General features: G+C 47.9%; 1 protein-coding gene across 1 annotated transcript in view; it reads left to right on the forward strand.

Moving 5' to 3' along the window:
• LOC121547870 (ankyrin repeat and fibronectin type-III domain-containing protein 1-like) overlaps positions 1–19,252 on the forward strand; it is a 116,051-nt gene that overhangs the window by 19,950 nt on the left and 76,849 nt on the right. The window contains 2 exon segments of the mRNA XM_045209729.1: positions 11,295–11,489; positions 14,231–14,344. Of these exon segments, the coding sequence (XP_045065664.1) occupies positions 11,295–11,489; positions 14,231–14,344 (309 nt within the window).

Raw genomic sequence — 19,252 nt, forward strand, 5'->3', positions numbered from 1 at the left:
AAAAGCCCTGACAAAGTTTGGCGTTTAATGGTTTAACTTTTCCAATGATGCATGTAACGCCCTGCCAATTATATCTAAGTGATTTATTGTCCTCCGGGGCTGAAAGCGGAGCAAGCGGAGTGTTTTTATAAAAACACGCGCGCACAGAGCACACACACACACACACGCATGCATGCAAGCAGGCACACACACACACCTCTTACTGTGGTACAAACCGATCCTTGTAAACAAACAGAGGGGTAAACACGGTTCTGTTTTTCCTCCTGGGGCTTTATGCTTCAAGTGCCAGGGTCTGACAGACCAGGTATGGAGAGGGTTAGCTGGGTTTGGGTGGGGTGGGGGGCTGACAGGCTGGGTCAGAGAGATCACTCAAGATTCAAGTCGTAATTTGACGTTTTTGCAGGTCACAAGGACATTCGGGAGATGGTGTCAAATCCGTCCACTACGGGCAGAAAATAAAAAATAATTCAAAAACCTGTACCGGGAGCTGGGATTGAAGCCGCCTGCGGTCTATGGAGTGGGAGAACACTGCTTAGACAACTGCGCCATTCGTCAACAATGAGGTAGCAAGGTTAATTAACCCTATCCCAAACCTTAATCCTTAATTTAACCAATCGGAATTAATGCCTGAATTGTTAACCAATCGGAATTGGAAGTTTACCCTATAGTTGTTTCTGTATCCCAAACATTAACCTTTAACTTAACCCAGTCGGAATGAATGCCTTAAGTTAACCGTAGAGTTGTTTCTTTGTGCCTAATATGCCTAGAACTTCTAAATACAGGATGTCGCCACTAGGGGCAATGGGGAGCGCTATTACCATCAAATAGCCTTGGGTTTTGCTAAGGTGTTGTGGACGTGGGTGGTGGATGGGCGTAATCCGCGAGCTCTAGCTCCTAGGATCGCGTGTTCAATACAATTTTTTTTGTTTTTGCAACATTGACGTTTGGAGAAACGGGGAAAAACGTCTAATTTTGCAGTGAGACTGTGAGGGCTTGTTGGGCGGGGTAGCCCAGCCATGGATAGAGTTGGCTAGGTTGGGCTGAAGGGGTGGATGGGTGGGGGCCTGACAGGCCTGGTAGTTCAGCCATGGAGAAGGTTGGGGGATAATTAACAAGTCCCGCCAGGGGACTTTATTTAGGCCCACCGCTCCTCATCCCACCATAGCACTGACCGGCCGACAGGCAGGCCAGACAATGGGCCAGTGTGTGAGCTTGTGTGCATACGTTCATGTGTGTGTGTGTGTGTGTGTGTGTGGCTGGATGGACAGCTCTGCGTGTTAATTTATAGCCCCCATCAATTAACCACAGCCTGCATCGGCCTGTCACTCCTGAAGAAGCAGGAAATTGCACCTCGACAAGGCTAATACGACTGCCACTCTTTTCCACTGCAGCCCAGACTCAGGATGTGTCCCAAAGGGCACCTTATTCCCTACCTGGTCCCTATGGGCCTCGGTTAAAAGTAGTGCACTGCATAGTGCGCCATTTGCAACACAGCTTCAGACTTAGCTCAGACCCCCAGGTATTGAAATGGAAGGATGGAGGGATCACTGGGCTGTTTACTTACTCTGTCATCCTCTCTCTTTCTCACTCACCATCCCTCCACCCTCACTCCATCCCCAGGGGGTAGGGGCAGGGTGAGAGGACCGTGAAAGAGGGTCTTCTTCTACAGATGTGTTTATTTGTTTATGTTGCTGTCATGGTCAGTGACGAAGGCTCAGAGAGAGAGCGAGAGAGAGAGAGAGAGAGAGAGAGAGAGAGAGAGAGAGAGAGAGAGAGAGAGAGAGAGAGAGAGAGAGAGAGAGAGAGAGAGAGAGAGAGAGAGAGAGAGAGAGAGAGAGAGAGAGAGAGAGAGAGAGAGAGAGAGAGAGAGAGAGAGAGAGAGAGAGAGAGAGAGAGAGAGAGAGAGAGAGAGAGAGAGAGAGAGAGAGAGAGAGAGAGAGAGAGAGAGAGAGAGAGAGAGAACAACACTGTTCAACTGCAGGGAGAGGAGGAGGAGGGCTGGCAATCTGGCACGAGGGCTAGGGTTTTACTATGACAAATCTGGGAGGCCAAACACACGTCTGTCTGTGTGTTCCACTCAGACTCCAAGCAGGGGAGTGCTAGTCTATCCTCTCTCCACATTGGACCATTCAAAGCAGGTTGAAACTTTGTGTTCTCTCACTGAAACATGGGCTCTTTTCAGTCTCTAATGGTAATCTGTGTTTCACTGAATCTCCCATCTTCCTTGGTAACCTGTGTTCTGTATCCCATAGTAACATGTCTTCCATCTCCCATAGTAACTTGTGTTCTGTATCCAATAGTGACCTGAGTTCTGTATCCCATAGTGACCTGTGTTCTGTATCCCATAGTGACCTGTGTTCTGTATCCCATAGTCACCTGTGTTCTGTATCCCATAGGGACCTGTGTTCTGTATCCCATAGTGACATGTGTTCTATATCCCATGGTAACCTGTGTTTTTTCCCCTGATCCACGGGTCCTCCTCTCTGATCCGCCCACCATGTCAGTTTGTTTGTGTTCTAGTCAGATGTAACAAGTATGTCGAGCTGCAAGGTCTTTGGCCTGTACTTCTCTGAGTGGCCCTTGATAACAGAAAGCACAGCACTCACTCTTACACAGGTTTTCTTCAAGCACCTCACTGTCATGCAGCAGGTGGAAAAGGGTGGAGGTGGATGGAAGAGTAGAGAAGGATATCTTGCTGAGGTCAGTACACTGACTTGTTTGTTCATAGTTTAGTTTGTGACTCCTCTCTTCTGTAACATACAGATAGGAAGCTTATATAGCCCTTTCCAGCAGTCAAATGACCTAGTGGCCTCAAGGGTGGACTGTTATTAATATCTTTAATAATTTCATCATTAAATTCAACATTATATAAAATTCAAAAACGAAAATCTGGTGTTTCATGTCAAATGGTTTTGTTACAATTCAGTCTTCTGTACCCCTTCCCTTTTTCCACATTTTGTTAAGTTACAGCCTTATTCTAAAATATATATATTTTTTAATCCTCATCTATCTACACACAATACCCCATAATGACAAAGCGAAAACAGGTTTTTCAAATTTTTGGAAAATGTATTACAAATAAAAAACAGAAATGCCTTATTTACATTAGTATTCAGACTCTTTGCTATGAGACTTGCCAAAAGGCACCTAAAGGACTCTCAGACCATGAGAAATAAGATTCTCTGGTCTGATGAAACCAAGATTGAACTCTTTGGCCTGAATGCCAAGCGTCACATCTGGAGGAAACCTGGCACCATCCCTATGATGAAGCATGGTGGTGGCAGCATCATGCTGTGGGGATGTTTTTCAGCGGCAGGGACTGGGAGACTAGTCAGGATTGAGGGAAAGATGAATGGAGCAAAGTACAGAGAGATCCTTGATGAAAACCTGCTCCAGAGCGCTAAGGACCTCAGACTGGGGTGAAGGTTCGCCTTCCAACAGGACAACGACCCTAAGCACACAACCAAGACAACGCAGGAGTGGCTTCGGGACAAGTCTGTGAATGTCCTTGATAGGCCCAGCCAGAGCCCGAACTTGAATCCAATCTAACATTTCTGGAAAGACCTGAAAATAGCTGTGGAGCGACGCTCCCCATCTAACCTGACAGAGCTTGAGAGGGTCTGCAGAGAAGAATGGGAGAAACTCCCCAAATACTGGTGTGCCGAGCTTGTAGCGTCATACCCAAGAAGACTCATTTACATTACATTTTAGTCATTTAGCAGACGCTCTTATCCAGAGCGACTTACAGTTAGTGAATACATATTTTTGTTATACTGGCCCCCCGTGGGAATCAAACCCACAACCCTGGCGTTGCAAACGCCATGCTCTATCAACTGAGCTACATCCCTGCCGGCCATTCCCTCCCCTACCCTGGACGACACTGGGCCAATTGTGCGCCGCCCATGAGTCTCCCGGTCGCGGCCGGCGGCGACAGAGCCTGGATTCGAACCAGGATCTCTAGTGGCACAGTTAGCACTGCGATGCAGTGCCTTAGACCACTGCGCCACTCAGGAGGACTCGAGGCTGTAATCGCTGCCAAAGGTGCTTCAAGAAAGTACTGACTAAAGGGTCTGAATAACAGAATGTGGAGAAAGTCAAGAGTTCTGAATACTTTCCAAATGCAGTGTAATATTCTACATTTCAACTCTGTATGTGACATGGAACAGGTGTCTTCTTTTTTAAAGCCCATAACCATGTGTGTGAGGTGTATACTTTGGTTTCAAAGTAGATTTGTATAAGACTACCAAGAAACGCTCTGTGTGACCCTGATTTAGCCCACTGCAGTAAAACCTTGCCTGTGATAAGGAAAATCTTCCTGTCCTGCAAATGCCAATTCACCCAACCCGCACTGAAATATCTACAGTGAGGGGAAAAAGTATTTGATCCCCTGCTGATTTTGTACGTTTGCCCACTGACAAAGACATGATCAGTCTATCATTTTATTGGTAGGTTTATTTGAACAGTGAGAGACAGAATAACAATAAAAAAATCCAGAAAAACGCATGTCAAAAATTTTATAAATTTATTTGCATTTTAATGAGGGAAATAAGTATTTGACCCCTTTGCAAAACATGACTTAGTACTTGGTGGCAAAACCCTTGTTGGCAATCACAGAGGTCAGACGTTTCTTGTAGTTGGCCACCAGGTTTGCACACATCTCAGGAGGGATTTTGTCCCACTCCTCTTTGCAGATCTTCTCCAAGTCATTAAGGTTTTGAGGCTGAGGTTTGGCAACTCGAACTTCAGCTCCCTCCACAGATTTTCTATGGGATTAAGGTCTGGAGACTGGCTAGGCCACTCCAGGACCTTAATGTGCCTCTTCTTGAGCCACTCCTTTGTTGCCTTGGCCGTGTGTTTTGGGTCATTGTCATGCTGGAATACCCATCCATGACCCATTTTCAATGCCCTGGCTGAGGGAAGGTTCTCACCCAAGATTTGACGGTACATGATGCCGTCCATCGTCCCTTTGATGCGGTGAAGTTGTCCTGTCCCCTTAGCAGAAAAACACCCCCAAAGTATAATGTTTCAACCTCCATGTTTGACGGTGGGGATGGTGTTCTTGGGGTCATAGGCAGCATTCCTCCTCCTCCAAACACGGCGAGTTGAGTTGATGCCAAAGAGCTCGATTTTGGTCTAATCTGACCACAAAACTTTCACCCAGTTCTCCTCTGAATCATTCAGAAATTCATTGGCAAACTTCAGACGGGCCTGTATATGTGCTTTCTTGACCAGGGGGACCTTGCGGGCGCTGCAGGATTTCAGTCCTTCACGGCGTAGTGTGTTACCAGTTGTTTTCTTGGTGACTATGGTCCCAGCTGCCTTGAGATCATTGACAAGATCCTCCCGTGTAGTTCTGGGCTGATTCCTCACCGTTCTCATGATCATTGCAACTCCAGGAGGTGAGATCTTGCATGGAGCCCCAAGCCGAGGGAGATTGACAGTTCTTTTGTGTTTCTTCCATTTGCAAATAAACGCACCAACTGTTGTCACCTTCTCACCAAGCTGCTTGGCGATGGTCTTGTAGCCCATTCCAGCCTTGTGTAAGTCTACAATCTTGTCCCTGACATCCTTGGAGAGCTCTTTGGTCTTGGCCATGGTGGAGAGTTTGGAATCTGATTGATTGATTGCTTCTGTGGACAGGTGTCTTTTATACAGGTAACAAACTGAGATTAGGAGCACTCCCTTTAAGAGTGTGCTCCTAATCTCAGCTCGTTACCTGTATAAAAGCCACCTGGGAGCCAGAAATCTTTCTGATTGAGACATTTTACATTTACATTTTAGTCATTTAGCAGACGCTCTTATCCAGAGCGACTTACATATATATATATATTTTTTTTATTTTTATACTGGCCCCCTGTGGGAATCGAACCCACAACCCTGGCGTTGCAAACGCCATGCTCTATCAACTGAGCTACATCCCTGAGAGGGGATCAAATACTTTTTTTCCTCACTGTAAATGCATCGGTGCTTTTGTATGCCTTTAGGCTCGCTCCAGTGTACATTTACTTTACATTTACGTCATTTAGCAGACGCTCTTATCCAGAGCGACTTACAAATAGGTGCATTCACCTTATAGCCAGTGGGATAACCACTTTACAATATGTTTTTTATTTATTTATTTATTTGGGGTGGGGTAAGGGGGAGTAGAAGGATTACTTTATCCTATCCCAGGAATTCCTTAAATAGGTGGGGTTTCAAGTGTCTCCAGAAGGTGGTGAGTGACTCCGCTGTCCTGGCGTCGTGAGGGAGCTTGTTCCACCATTGGGGTGCCAGAGCAGCGAACAGTTTTGACTGGGCTGAGCGGGAACTGTGCTTCCGCAGAGGTAGGGGGGCAAGCAGGCCAGAGGTGGATGAACGCAATGCCCTCGTTTAGGTGTAGGGACTGATCAGAGCCTGAAGGTACGGAGGTCAGATTCTAGTCAGATGTAACAAGTATGTCGAGCTGCAAGGTCTTTGGCCTGTACTTCTCTGAGTGGCCCTTGATAACAGAAAGCACAGCACTCACTCTTACACAGGTTTTCTTCAAGCACCTCACTGTCATGCAGCAGGTGGAAAAGGGTGGAGGTGGATGGAAGAGTAGAGAAGGATATCTTGCTGAGGTCAGTACACTGACTTGTTTGTTCATAGTTTAGTTTGTGACTCCTCTCTTCTGTAACATACAGATAGGAAGCTTCTATAGCCCTTTCCAGCAGTCAAATGACCTAGTGGCCTCAAGGGTGGACTGTTATTAATATCTTTAATAATTTCATCATTAAATTCAACATTATATAAAATTCAAAAACGAAAATCTGGTGTTTCATGTCAAATGGTTTTGTTACAATTCAGTATTCTGTACCCCTTCCCTTTTTCCACATTTTGTTAAGTTACAGCCTTATTCTAAAATATATATATTTTTTAATCCTCATCTATCTACACACAATACCCCATAATGACAAAGCGAAAACAGGTTTTTCAAATTTTTGGAAAATGTATTACAAATAAAAAACAGAAATGCCTTATTTACATTAGTATTCAGACTCTTTGCTATGAGACTTGCCAAAAGGCACCTAAAGGACTCTCAGACCATGAGAAATAAGATTCTCTGGTCTGATGAAACCAAGATTGAACTCTTTGGCCTGAATGCCAAGCGTCACATCTGGAGGAAACCTGGCACCATCCCTATGATGAAGCATGGTGGTGGCAGCATCATGCTGTGGGGATGTTTTTCAGCGGCAGGGACTGGGAGACTAGTCAGGATTGAGGGAAAGATGAATGGAGCAAAGTACAGAGAGATCCTTGATGAAAACCTGCTCCAGAGCGCTAAGGACCTCAGACTGGGGTGAAGGTTCGCCTTCCAACAGGACAACGACCCTAAGCACACAGCCAAGACAACGCAGGAGTGGCTTCGGGACAAGTCTGTGAATGTCCTTGATAGGCCCAGCCAGAGCCCGAACTTGAATCCAATCTAACATTTCTGGAAAGACCTGAAAATAGCTGTGCAGCGACGCTCCCCATCTAACCTGACAGAGCTTGAGAGGGTCTGCAGAGAAGAATGGGAGAAACTCCCCAAATACTGGTGTGCCGAGCTTGTAGCGTCATACCCAAGAAGACTCATTTACATTACATTTTACATTTTAGTCATTTAGCAGACGCTCTTATCCAGAGCGACTTACAGTTAGTGAATACATCTTTTTGTTATACTGGCCCCCCGTGGGAATCAAACCCACAACCCTGGCGTTGCAAACGCCATGCTCTATCAACTGAGCTACATCCCTGCCGGCCATTCCCTCCCCTACCCTGGACGACGCTGGGCCAATTGTGCGCCGCCCATGAGTCTCCCGGTCGCGGCCGGCGGCGACAGAGCCTGGATTTGAACCAGGATCTCTAGTGGCACAGTTAGCACTGCGATGCAGTGCCTTAGACCACTGCGCCACTCAGGAGGACTCGAGGCTGTAATCGCTGCCAAAGGTGCTTCAAGAAAGTACTGACTAAAGGGTCTGAATAACAGAATGTGGAGAAAGTCAAGAGTTCTGAATACTTTCCAAATGCAGTGTAATATTCTACATTTCAACTCTGTATGTGACATGGAACAGGTGTCTTCTTTTTTTAAAGCCCATAACCATGTGTGTGAGGTGTATACTTTGGTTTCAAAGTAGATTTGTATAAGACTACCAAGAAACGCTCTGTGTGACCCTGATTTAGCCCACTGCAGTAAAACCTTGCCTGTGATAAGGAAAATCTTCCTGTCCTGCAAATGCCAATTCACCCAACCCGCACTGAAATATCTACAGTGAGGGGAAAAAGTATTTGATCCCCTGCTGATTTTGTACGTTTGCCCACTGACAAAGACATGATCAGTCTATCATTTTATTGGTAGGTTTATTTGAACAGTGAGAGACAGAATAACAATAAAAAATCCAGAAAAACGCATGTCAAAAATTTTATAAATTTATTTGCATTTTAATGAGGGAAATAAGTATTTGACCCCTTTGCAAAACATGACTTAGTACTTGGTGGCAAAACCCTTGTTGGCAATCACAGAGGTCAGACGTTTCTTGTAGTTGGCCACCAGGTTTGCACACATCTCAGGAGGGATTTTGTCCCACTCCTCTTTGCAGATCTTCTCCAAGTCATTAAGGTTTTGAGGCTGAGGTTTGGCAACTCGAACTTCAGCTCCCTCCACAGATTTTCTATGGGATTAAGGTCTGGAGACTGGCTAGGCCACTCCAGGACCTTAATGTGCCTCTTCTTGAGCCACTCCTTTGTTGCCTTGGCCGTGTGTTTTGGGTCATTGTCATGCTGGAATACCCATCCATGACCCATTTTCAATGCCCTGGCTGAGGGAAGGAGGTTCTCACCCAAGATTTGATGGTACATGATGCCGTCCATCGTCCCTTTGATGCGGTGAAGTTGTCCTGTCCCCTTAGCAGAAAAACACCCCCAAAGTATAATGTTTCAACCTCCATGTTTGACGGTGGGGATGGTGTTCTTGGGGTCATAGGCAGCATTCCTCCTCCTCCAAACACGGCGAGTTGAGTTGATGCCAAAGAGCTCAAATTTGGTCTCATCTGACCACAAAACTTTCACCCAGTTCTCCTCTGAATCATTCAGATATTCATTGGCAAACTTCAGACGGGCCTGTATATGTGCTTTCTTGACCAGGGGGACCTTGCGGGCGCTGCAGGATTTCAGTCCTTCACGGCGTAGTGTGTTACCAGTTGTTTTCTTGGTGACTATGGTCCCAGCTGCCTTGAGATCATTGACAAGATCCTCCCGTGTAGTTCTGGGCTGATTCCTCACCGTTCTCATGATCATTGCAACTCCAGGAGGTGAGATCTTGCATGGAGCCCCAAGCCGAGGGAGATTGACAGTTCTTTTGTGTTTCTTCCATTTGCAAATAAACACACCAACTGTTGTCACCTTCTCACCAAGCTGCTTGGCGATGGTCTTGTAGCCCATTCCAGCCTTGTGTAAGTCTACAATCTTGTCCCTGACATCCTTGGAGAGCTCTTTGGTCTTGGCCATGGTGGAGAGTTTGGAATCTGATTGATTGATTGCTTCTGTGGACAGGTGTCTTTTATACAGGTAACAAACTGAGATTAGGAGCACTCCCTTTAAGAGTGTGCTCCTAATCTCAGCTCGTTACCTGTATAAAAGCCACCTGGGAGCCAGAAATCTTTCTGATTGAGAGGGGATCAATTACTTTTTTCCCTCACTGTAAATGCATCAGTGCTTTTGTATGCCTTTAGGCTCGCTCCAGTGTACATTTACTTTACATTTACGTCATTTAGCAGACGCTCTTATCCAGAGCGACTTACAAATAGGTGCATTCACCTTATAGCCAGTGGGATAACCACTTTACAATATGTTTTTTATTTATTTATTTATTTGGGGTGGGGTAAGGGGGAGTAGAAGGATTACTTTATCCTATCCCAGGAATTCCTTAAATAGGTGGGGTTTCAAGTGTCTCCAGAAGGTGGTGAGTGACTCCGCTGTCCTGGCGTCTTGAGGGAGCTTGTTCCACCATTGGGGTGCCAGAGCAGCGAACAGTTTTGACTGGGCTGAGCGGGAACTGTGCTTCCGCAGAGGTAGGGGGGCAAGCAGGCCAGAGGTGGATGAACGCAATGCCCTCGTTTAGGTGTAGGGACTGATCAGAGCCTGAAGGTACGGAGGTGCCGTTCCCCTCACAGCTCCGTAGGCAAGCACCATGGTCTTCTAGCAGATGCAAGCTTCAACTGGAAGCCAGTGGAGTGTGCGGAGGAGCAGGGTGACGTGAGAGAACTTGGGAAGGTTGAACACCAGACGGGCTGCGGCATTCTGGATGAGTTGTAGGGGTTTAATGGCACAGGCAGGGAGCCCAGCCAACAGCGAGTTGCAGTAATCCAGACGGGAGATGACAAGTGCCTGGATTAGGACCTGTGCCGCTTCCTGTGTAAGGCAGGGTCGTACTCTCCGAATGTTGTAGAGCATGAACCTACAGGATCGGGTCACCGCCTTGATGTAGAGTGAAGGGTTGTTTATAAGGTAGATGTAAACATCAGGAAATGTCAGATTTGGCAGCTTTTCTGCCGTTTTCAGTGGTTTAACCCTGTCGGGTGGAGCACCATAAGGAGACTACAGCTAGTTTTTCGAAATATATATTTTTTTACCACAAAGTCGAGATGAGACGTATTGCGAGCTAGCTAGCTAGACTTGATTCAACATGGCGGCTACACTGGCTGAGAACATTCATAACAATGGTGTGACGCGACCGAGTGGCATAAATGCAACCCATGTCTGTCTGTGTTCTAGTAGTTCTAGAGTGGTGAGGCCCACCTTGGTTCCATGGTGGTGCAGGATGTGAGGAGAGCAGGAGAACTGTAATGTCTATAACTGTGATGCGGTGATGTGGAAGTTGTCAGGCGCAGAAGGGTAAATCACAGCATAACAGGCTTTATTCCGCAAATTAGTTACGCAGAAATGCGTAAAATCACTCCAGTGCGCAAAATAGGCACACTGGAAAATACAAGGCACACAGGGAATATTCCCGGCGATACAAAATACACGGAGCTCCACCGAGCTTCTCTCTCCTCCACAATAAACAATCACACACAAAGACAAGGGGGCAGAGGGAACACTTATACAGGTACTGATGAGGGGATATGAACCAGGTGTGTGTAATAAACAAGACAAAACAAATGGAATGATGAGATGCGGAGTGGCAGTGGCTAGAAGGCCGGGGACGACGAACGCCGAAGCCTGCCCGAACAAGGAGAGGTGGCAGCTTCGGAGGAAGTCGTGACAATAACTTTGTCTGTTTTGTGTCTGTTTTGTAGTTGTAAGTGTGGAGAGTCGTGAGGCCCACCTTGGCAGCCTGGTCATCGAGGCAGAGAGGAAGGCAGGGGAGCTGGCTGCCCAGGCCCAGAGAGAGGGCCTCAGCCTGGAGGCCTGTGACAAGGACAAGCAGCTCCGAGCCTGGGAGTGGAGGAGCAAGCTCTACAAACGCATGACGACTGGCTTCCAGCACGCACGTGAGTATGTTGGGATTGTGTGTGTGTGTGTGTGATGTGGGGAGGCTGTGTGTGTGTGTGTGAGAACAGCCTAGGGCCCTCAAACTCCACTCTGGGCCTCGAAGCCAGTTCCACAGCGTTTTTTGTTTTTTGTTCCCCTCATTGTTCCCCTCTAATCAGGGACTGATTTAGACCTGGGACACCATGTGGGTACAATTAATTATCAGGTAGAACAGAAAAGAAGCAGGCTCCGGTCCTCGTAGGATAAGAGTTGAATACCTCTGGCCTAAGGCAATGCCGTGGTGGAGGATTTTATAGAATCTATTTTCTATATCTAGTCCTATTCTATTTTCTATGTCTTTTTTGAAGAGAACAACCTGATTGTAAGAGTGAACCCAACAACCCCAGCACGTCTTTAGAACGCACACACACACACACACACACACACACACACACACACACACACACACACACACACACACACACACACACCTGGGAGGTGTCTGGTCTGAGATTGTGTATGTATCAAAGGTGCCAGACAGGCTGGGAGGAAATCTGAGTGAGGTTATAATGGCTGGCAGGTTGTCCAGACTTCACAGTTTCTGTCCAAATGGCACCCTATTCCCTTTATAGTGCACTACTTTGGGCTAGGTCGTAGAAGTACAGCCTGCTGGAAACAGCCAGGATGATTACTAACCGGTGTGGAAGTACAGCCTGCTGTAAACAGCCAGGATGATTACTAACCGGCGTGGAAGTACAGCCTGCTGGAAACAGCCAGGATGATTACTAACCGGCGTGGAAGTACAGCCTGCTGGAAACAGCCTGGATGATTACTAACCGGCGTGGAAGTACAGCCTGCTGGAAACAGCCTGGATGATTACTAACCGGCGTGGAAGTACAGCCTGCTGGAAACAGCCAGGATGATTACTAACCGGCGTGGAAGTACAGCCTGCTGGAAACAGCCAGGATGATTACTAACCGGCGTGGAAGTACAGCCTGCTGGAAACAGCCAGGATGATTACTAACCGGCGTGGAAGTACAGCCTGCTGGAAACAGCCTGGATGATTACTAACCGGCGTGGAAGTACAGCCTGCTGGAAACAGCCAGGATGAACGTTGAGAGAATAGAGGGGAGAGTGTTCTATCATCTTCATACAACCCTTATCATATACTGCTGTGATAAAAAATACAGGAGGAGGGGAGGAGGGGAGGAACAGAAAGAGAGGAGGGGAGGAGGAGAGGAGGACAGGAGGAGAGGAGGACAGGAAGAGAGGAGGGGAGGAGGACAGGAGGAGAGGAGGACAGGAAGAGAGGAGGGGAGGAGGACAGGAGGACAGGAGGAGAGGAGGACAGGAAGAGAGGAGGGGAGGAGGACAGGAGGACAGGAAGAGAGGAGGACTGGAAGAGAGGAGGGGAGGAGGACAGGAGGACAGGAGGAGAGGAGGAGAGGAGGACAGGAGGACAGGAGGAGAGTACAGGAGGAGAGGAGGATAAGAGGAGAGGAGGATGGGAGGAGGACAGGAGGGGGGACAGGAGGACAGGAGGAGAGGAAGAGAGGAGGGGAGGAGGACAGGAGGACAGGAGGAGAGTACAGGAGGAGAGGATGATAAGAGGAGAGGAGGATGGGAGGAGGACAGGAGGGGGGACAGGAGGACAGGAGGACAGGAGGAGAGGAGGACAGGAAGAGAGGAGGGGAGGAGGACAGGAGGATAGGAGGAGAGGAGGAGAGGACAGGAGGAGAGGAGGAGAGGAGGTTAGGAGGAGAGGAGGTTAAGAGGAGAGGAGGAGAGGAGGTTAAGAGGAGGATAGGAGGAGAGGAGCGAGTGTGTATTGGACACACACACATGCACTTACGCAAACAAACACACACACACACACACACTATTTCTTTACCTTTGATATTGAATAATGCATTGTTAAGGAAGAGCTTACAAGTAAGCATTTCACTGTACTGTTTACACCTGCTGTGTCCTGTGCACGTGACAAATCAACTTTGATTTGATAAACACACATTATCTGCTTCTCTATCAGTAAGGTAAATGTGTGTTGTTGTGTTTGTGCCCCATCTAAACTGAACACACAATCATCTGTTTGGGCTGGCAGTATACTCTGACTGCTCACTTAAATGCACACCTTAAATCAGGTTACAGATCATGTAGCTAATTTCAAGGAGTCGTAGAATTCACGAGTGTAGCAATATCAGCAGGTTAACACATCATAAAAAACCATCTGGCTTTAATGTACTCTTCAACCAGTAGAGCCAGAAGAGGACTGGCCCTGCCTCTGAGCCTGGTTCCTGGTTCCTCTCTACCAGGCACAGCCAGAAGAGGACTGGCCCCCCCTCGAAGCCTGGTTCCTGTCTACCAGGTACAGCCAGAACAGGACTGCCCCCCTCTAAGCCTGGTTCCTCTCTACCAGGTACAGCCAAAAGAGGACTGCCCCCCCTCTAAGCCTGGTTCCTCTCTACCAGTACAGCCAGAAGAGGACTGGCCCCCCCACTAAGCCTGGTTCCTCTCTACCAGTACAGCCAGAAGAGGACTGGCCCCCCTCTATGCCTGGTTCCTCTCTACCAGTACAGCCAGAAGAGGACTGGCCCCCCTCTATGCCTGGTTCCTCTCTAGGGAGTTTTTCCTAGCCACTGTGTTTCTGCCATTGCATTGCTTGCTCTTTGGGGTTTTAGGCTGGGCCATATGTAAAGCACTTTGTGACAACTAAAAAGGGCTTTCTAAAATGCATTTGATGTGATTTGATTTTGATTTGTAGGTGTGCCGGAGCCTCCGTCTGCAGTGCATCTGAGTGTAACCAGTAGCTGCTCTCTCACGGTCACATTCCAGGAACCCCGCTGTCTCAACTCTGCTATGGTCACCAAGTACAGAGGTACACACACACACACACACACACACACACACACACACACACACACACACACACACACACACATGAAAGGAGCAGCAATGTAGAAAGGAAACTAAATGGGTAGGAACAAATCAATTATTCTTCCCTTTATTTGTTACTTTCTCCCTCTATTTTATCTCTCTCTCTCTCTCTCTAAATCTCTCTCAATTCAATTTCAATTTTAATTACAATTTAAGGGCTTTATTGGCATGGGAAACGTATGTTAACATTGCCAAAGCAAGTGAAGTAGATAGTAAACAAAAGTGAAATAAACAATAAAAAGTAACAGTAAACATTACACTCAGAAGTTCCAAAAGAATAAAGACATTTCAAATGTCATATTATGTCTATATACAGTGTTGTAACAATGTGCAAATAATTCAAGTACAAATGGGAAGAAAAAAAAAAACATAAATATGGGTTGTTTTTACAATGGTGTTTGTTCTTCACTGGTTGCCCTTTTCTTGTGGCCACAGGTCACAAATCTTGCTGCTGTGATGGCACACTGTGGTTTTTCACCCAGTAGATAAGGGAGTTTATCAAAATTGGGTTTGTTTTCAAATTCTTTGTTGATCTCTGTAATCTGAGGGAAATATGTGTCTCTAATATGGTCATACATTTGGCAGGAGGTTAGGAAGTGCAGCTCAGTTTCCACCTCATTTTGTGGGCAGTGTGCTCACTGAGTCTGTACATAGTCAAAGCTTTCCTTAAGTTTGGGTCAGTCACAGTGGTCAGGTTTCTGTCACTCTCTGTTTAGGGCCAAATAGCATTCTAGTTTGCTCTGTTTTTTTGTTAATTCTTTCCAATGTGTCAAGTAATTCTCTTTTTGTTTTCTCATGGTTTGGTTGGGTCTAATTGTGTTGTTGTTGTTGTCCTGAAGCTCTGTGGGGTCTGTTTGTGTTTGTGAACAGAGCCCCAGGACCAGCTTACTTAGGGGACTCTTCTCCAAGTTTATCTCTCTGTAGGTGATGGCTTTGTTATGGAAGGTTTGGGAATCGCTTCCTTTTAAGTGGTTATAGAATTGAACGGCTCTTTTCTGGATTTTGATAATTAGCGGGCTCTCTCTCTGTCTCTCTCTCTGTCCATCACTCCCTCTCTCTCTCTCTCTCAATTTCAATTCAATTCAATTTAAGGGCTTTATTGGCATGGGAAACGTATGTTAACATTGACAAAGCAAGTGAAGTAGATAGTAAACAAAAGTGAAATAAACATTACACTCAGAAGTTCCAAAAGAATAAAGACTCCAGTGGGTTCTGGTAGTCTTTAATAGTTGATTCTAAGATTTTCATTTGATCATGTATATTTTTTTGCGGTTTGTTCTTTGTTAAAGGGACCAAAAAGATTGGAGAAGTGGTTTACCCATACATCTCCGTTTTGGATAGATAGCTCTTTGTGTTGTTGTTTGTTTAGTGTTTTCCAATTTTCCCAGAAGTGGTTAGAGTCTATGTATTGTTCAATTACATTGAGCTGATTTCTGACATGCTGTTCCTTCTTTTTCCGTAGTGTATTTCTGTATTGTTTTAGTGATTGACCATAGTGAAGGCGTAGGCTCAGGTTTTCTGGGTCTCTATGTTTTTGGTTGGTGTCACGGATTCAGCCGAGGCTGCTCCTCCTCCTTGCTCGGGCAGGCTTCGGCGTTCGTCGTCCCCGGAGTACTAGATGCTGCCGATCTATGTTTCGGTGTTTGTCTTGTTTGGTCTTTATTGTTCACACCTGTTTCCCATTGTGTTTTATTGTGTTCCCTTTATAACCCTCTGTTTCTCATTGTGTATTGTGCGTAATTGTTTTGGTCTTTTCGGCAGTTGCCCATGTGTGCGGGTTGTATCGTTCCTCTCTGTATGAGGTTGGCTTTGTACTTTGGATTAGCACTGTATCCAGTAAAGTATCTGCCAGTAGCTCGGTGTCCTGCTCTTGACTTCGCCTACCGCATACACGTCGCTTTGACAGAATTACGCACCATTAGACATGGAGTCAGCAGGAGCGGCGGTGCCAGCTGGATCAATGGAAGAGCGCGTAGAACAACAAGCGGCCATGATCCAGGCTCTCGGCACCGCCATGGAACGGGTGGTGAACACCATGGAGCGATGGGAAAGAAGAGGTTTGCCTACACCTCCTCCGATGATACCACCACCATCAGCTATGCCCATCGCTTCATCTCCGGGCTCCAGTGGGATTCGGCTCTCGCTCCCGAGGGCTTATGATGGTACAGCTGCCGGGTGTCAGGGTTTCCTGCTCCAGGTGGAACTCTACCTGGCAACCATCCACCCGGCGCCCTCGGGATACGAGAGCGTGTCCGCCCTCATCTCCTGTCTGTCCGGCAAGGCGCTGGAGTGGGCCAACGCAGAGTGGGGGGGAATAGACGCCGCTACTGTCAACTATGCAGAGTTCATCCCCCGCTTCAGGGCAGTATTCGATCATCCACCAGAGGGTAAAGCGGCTGGTGAGCGTCTATTCCACCTCCGACAGGGGAAGAGGAGCGCGCAGGAGTTCGCACTGGACTTCCGGACGCTGGCTGCCAACGCGGGATGGAATGAGAGGGCCCTCATCGACCACTACAGATGTAGCCTGAGGGAGGATGTGCGTCGGGAATTGGCCTGCAGGGACACCAACCTAAACTTCGATCAACTGGTGGACATGTCGATTCGCCTGGACACCCTGTTGGATACCCGCGGACGTCCGGACTCGGGGCCGTCCATTCCATCCCCCAGCACTTCCGAGCCGACCCCTATGGCGCTCGGAGGTGCTGGTACTAGGAGAGAGACCAGGAGAGATGCCGTCTCCTGCACCAACTGTGGCCGCAGTGGACACACTGCTGGTCGGTGCTGGGGAGGGTCTCCTCGGAATCGAGGCAGTAGGCCGCGCACTGATGAGTCATTCCAGGTGAGTAGGCGCCCAACTCACCCAGAGCTCCCTGTTGCGCATATGTGTATTAAAGTTGTGTTTCCCGAGGTTTCTCCTCATTCCCAGCATAAGGCGCTAGTCGATTCAGGCGCAGCTATGAATTTTATCGATCGCCAGTTCACCCATAAGTTAGGGATTCCTATTGTTCCAGTGGATGTGCCCTTCCCTATCCATGCCCTAGATAGCCGCCCTTTGGGGTCTGGGTTGATTAGGGAGGTCACGGCGCCTCTCAGGATGAAAACGCAGGAGGGCCATAAGGAGAAAATGTGTTTGTATTTGATTGACTCTCCTGCGTTTCCCGTGGTTTTGGGGCTTCCCTGGTTGACGTCTCATGACCCCAACATTTCATGGCAACAGAGGGCTCTCAAGGGATGGTCTGATCAGTGTGTCGGGAGGTGTGTGGGTGTTTCCGTAGGGGCCACGATGGTGGAAAGTCCGAACCAAGTTCCCACCATGCACATTCCACCTGAATATGCCGATTTGGCTCTCGCCTTCTGTAAAAAGAAGGCGACTCAATTACCACCCCATCGACAGGGGGATTGTGCGATAAACCTCCAAGTAGGCGCTGCGCTTCCCCGTAGTCATGTGTATCCTCTGTCTCAGGAGGAGACAGCGGCTATGGAAACATATGTCACCGAATCGCTGAGACAGGGATACATACGGCCATCCACTTCCCCTGCGTCCTCAAGTTTATTTTTTGTGAAGAAGAAAGATGGGGGTTTACGCCCGTGTATTGACTACCGTGGTCTCAATCAGATCACCATCAAATACAGCTATCCTCTCCCTCTGATTGCTAGTATGACGGAGTCATTACACGGGGCGCGATTCTTCACAAAATTGGATCTCAGGAGCGCGTACAACCTGGTGCGCATTAGGGAGGGAGATGAGTGGAAGACAGCATTCAGTACCACCTCGGGTCACTATGAGTACCTCGTCATGCCATACGGTTTAATGAATGCTCCTTCAGTCTTCCAATCGTTTGTGGATGAGATTTTCCGGGACTTGCATGGACAGGGTGTAGTGGTGTATATTGATGACATTCTAATATACTCCGCTACCCGCGCAGAGCATGTGTCCCTGGTTCATTGGGTGCTTGGTAGACTGTTGGAGCATGACCTGTATGCAAAGGCGGAGAAATGTCTTCCAGGAGTCCATCTCCTTCCTGGGACACCGGTTGTCCGCGTCAGGGGTGGAGATGGAGATTGACCGTGTTTCAGCCGTGCGCAATTGGCAGACTCCCTCCACGGTGAAGGAGGTTCAGCGGTTCTTGGGTTTTGCCAATTACTACCAGAGGTTTATCCAGGGCTTTGGGCAGGTAGCAGCTCCCATTACCTCCCTGCTAAAGGGGGGTCCGGTGCGTCTGCAGTGGACGGCTGAGGCAGACAGGGCTTTTAGGCATCTGAAGGACCTGTTTACCTCGGCTCCAGTGCTGGCACATCCGGATCCCTCTTTGGCGTTCCAAGTTGAGGTGGATGCGTCCGAGGCTGGGATCGGTGCTGTACTGTCTCAGCGCTCGGGTACGCCACCTAAACTCTGCCCCTGTGCTTTCTTTTCTAAGAAGCTCAGTCCGGCGGAGCGCAATTATGATGTGGGGGACAGGGAGCTGTTCGCTGTGGTGCAAACCCTGAAGGTGTGGAGGCATTGGCTTTAGGGGGCTAAACACCCTTTTCTCATTTTGACTGACCATCGTAACCTGGAGTACATCCGGGCGGCGAGGAGGCTGAACCCTCGCCAGGCTAGGTGGGCTATGTTTTTCACCCGATTTGTATTTACGCTCACCTATAGACCAGGGTCACAGAACGCTAAGGCAGACGCCATGTCCCGACTATATGACACAGAGGAGAGGTCCATTGAGCCTACTCCCATAATTCCGGAGTAGGTTGATGCGGGCGTTACGTACCGATCCTACTCCCCCACAGTGTCCAGAGGGTCGAAAGTACGTGCAGCTCGATGTTCGTGATCGATTAATATATTGGGCTAACATGTCAC

Source organism: Coregonus clupeaformis, chromosome 31 (assembly GCF_020615455.1).
Source record: "Coregonus clupeaformis isolate EN_2021a chromosome 31, ASM2061545v1, whole genome shotgun sequence".
NCBI lineage: Eukaryota > Metazoa > Chordata > Actinopteri > Salmoniformes > Salmonidae > Coregonus > Coregonus clupeaformis.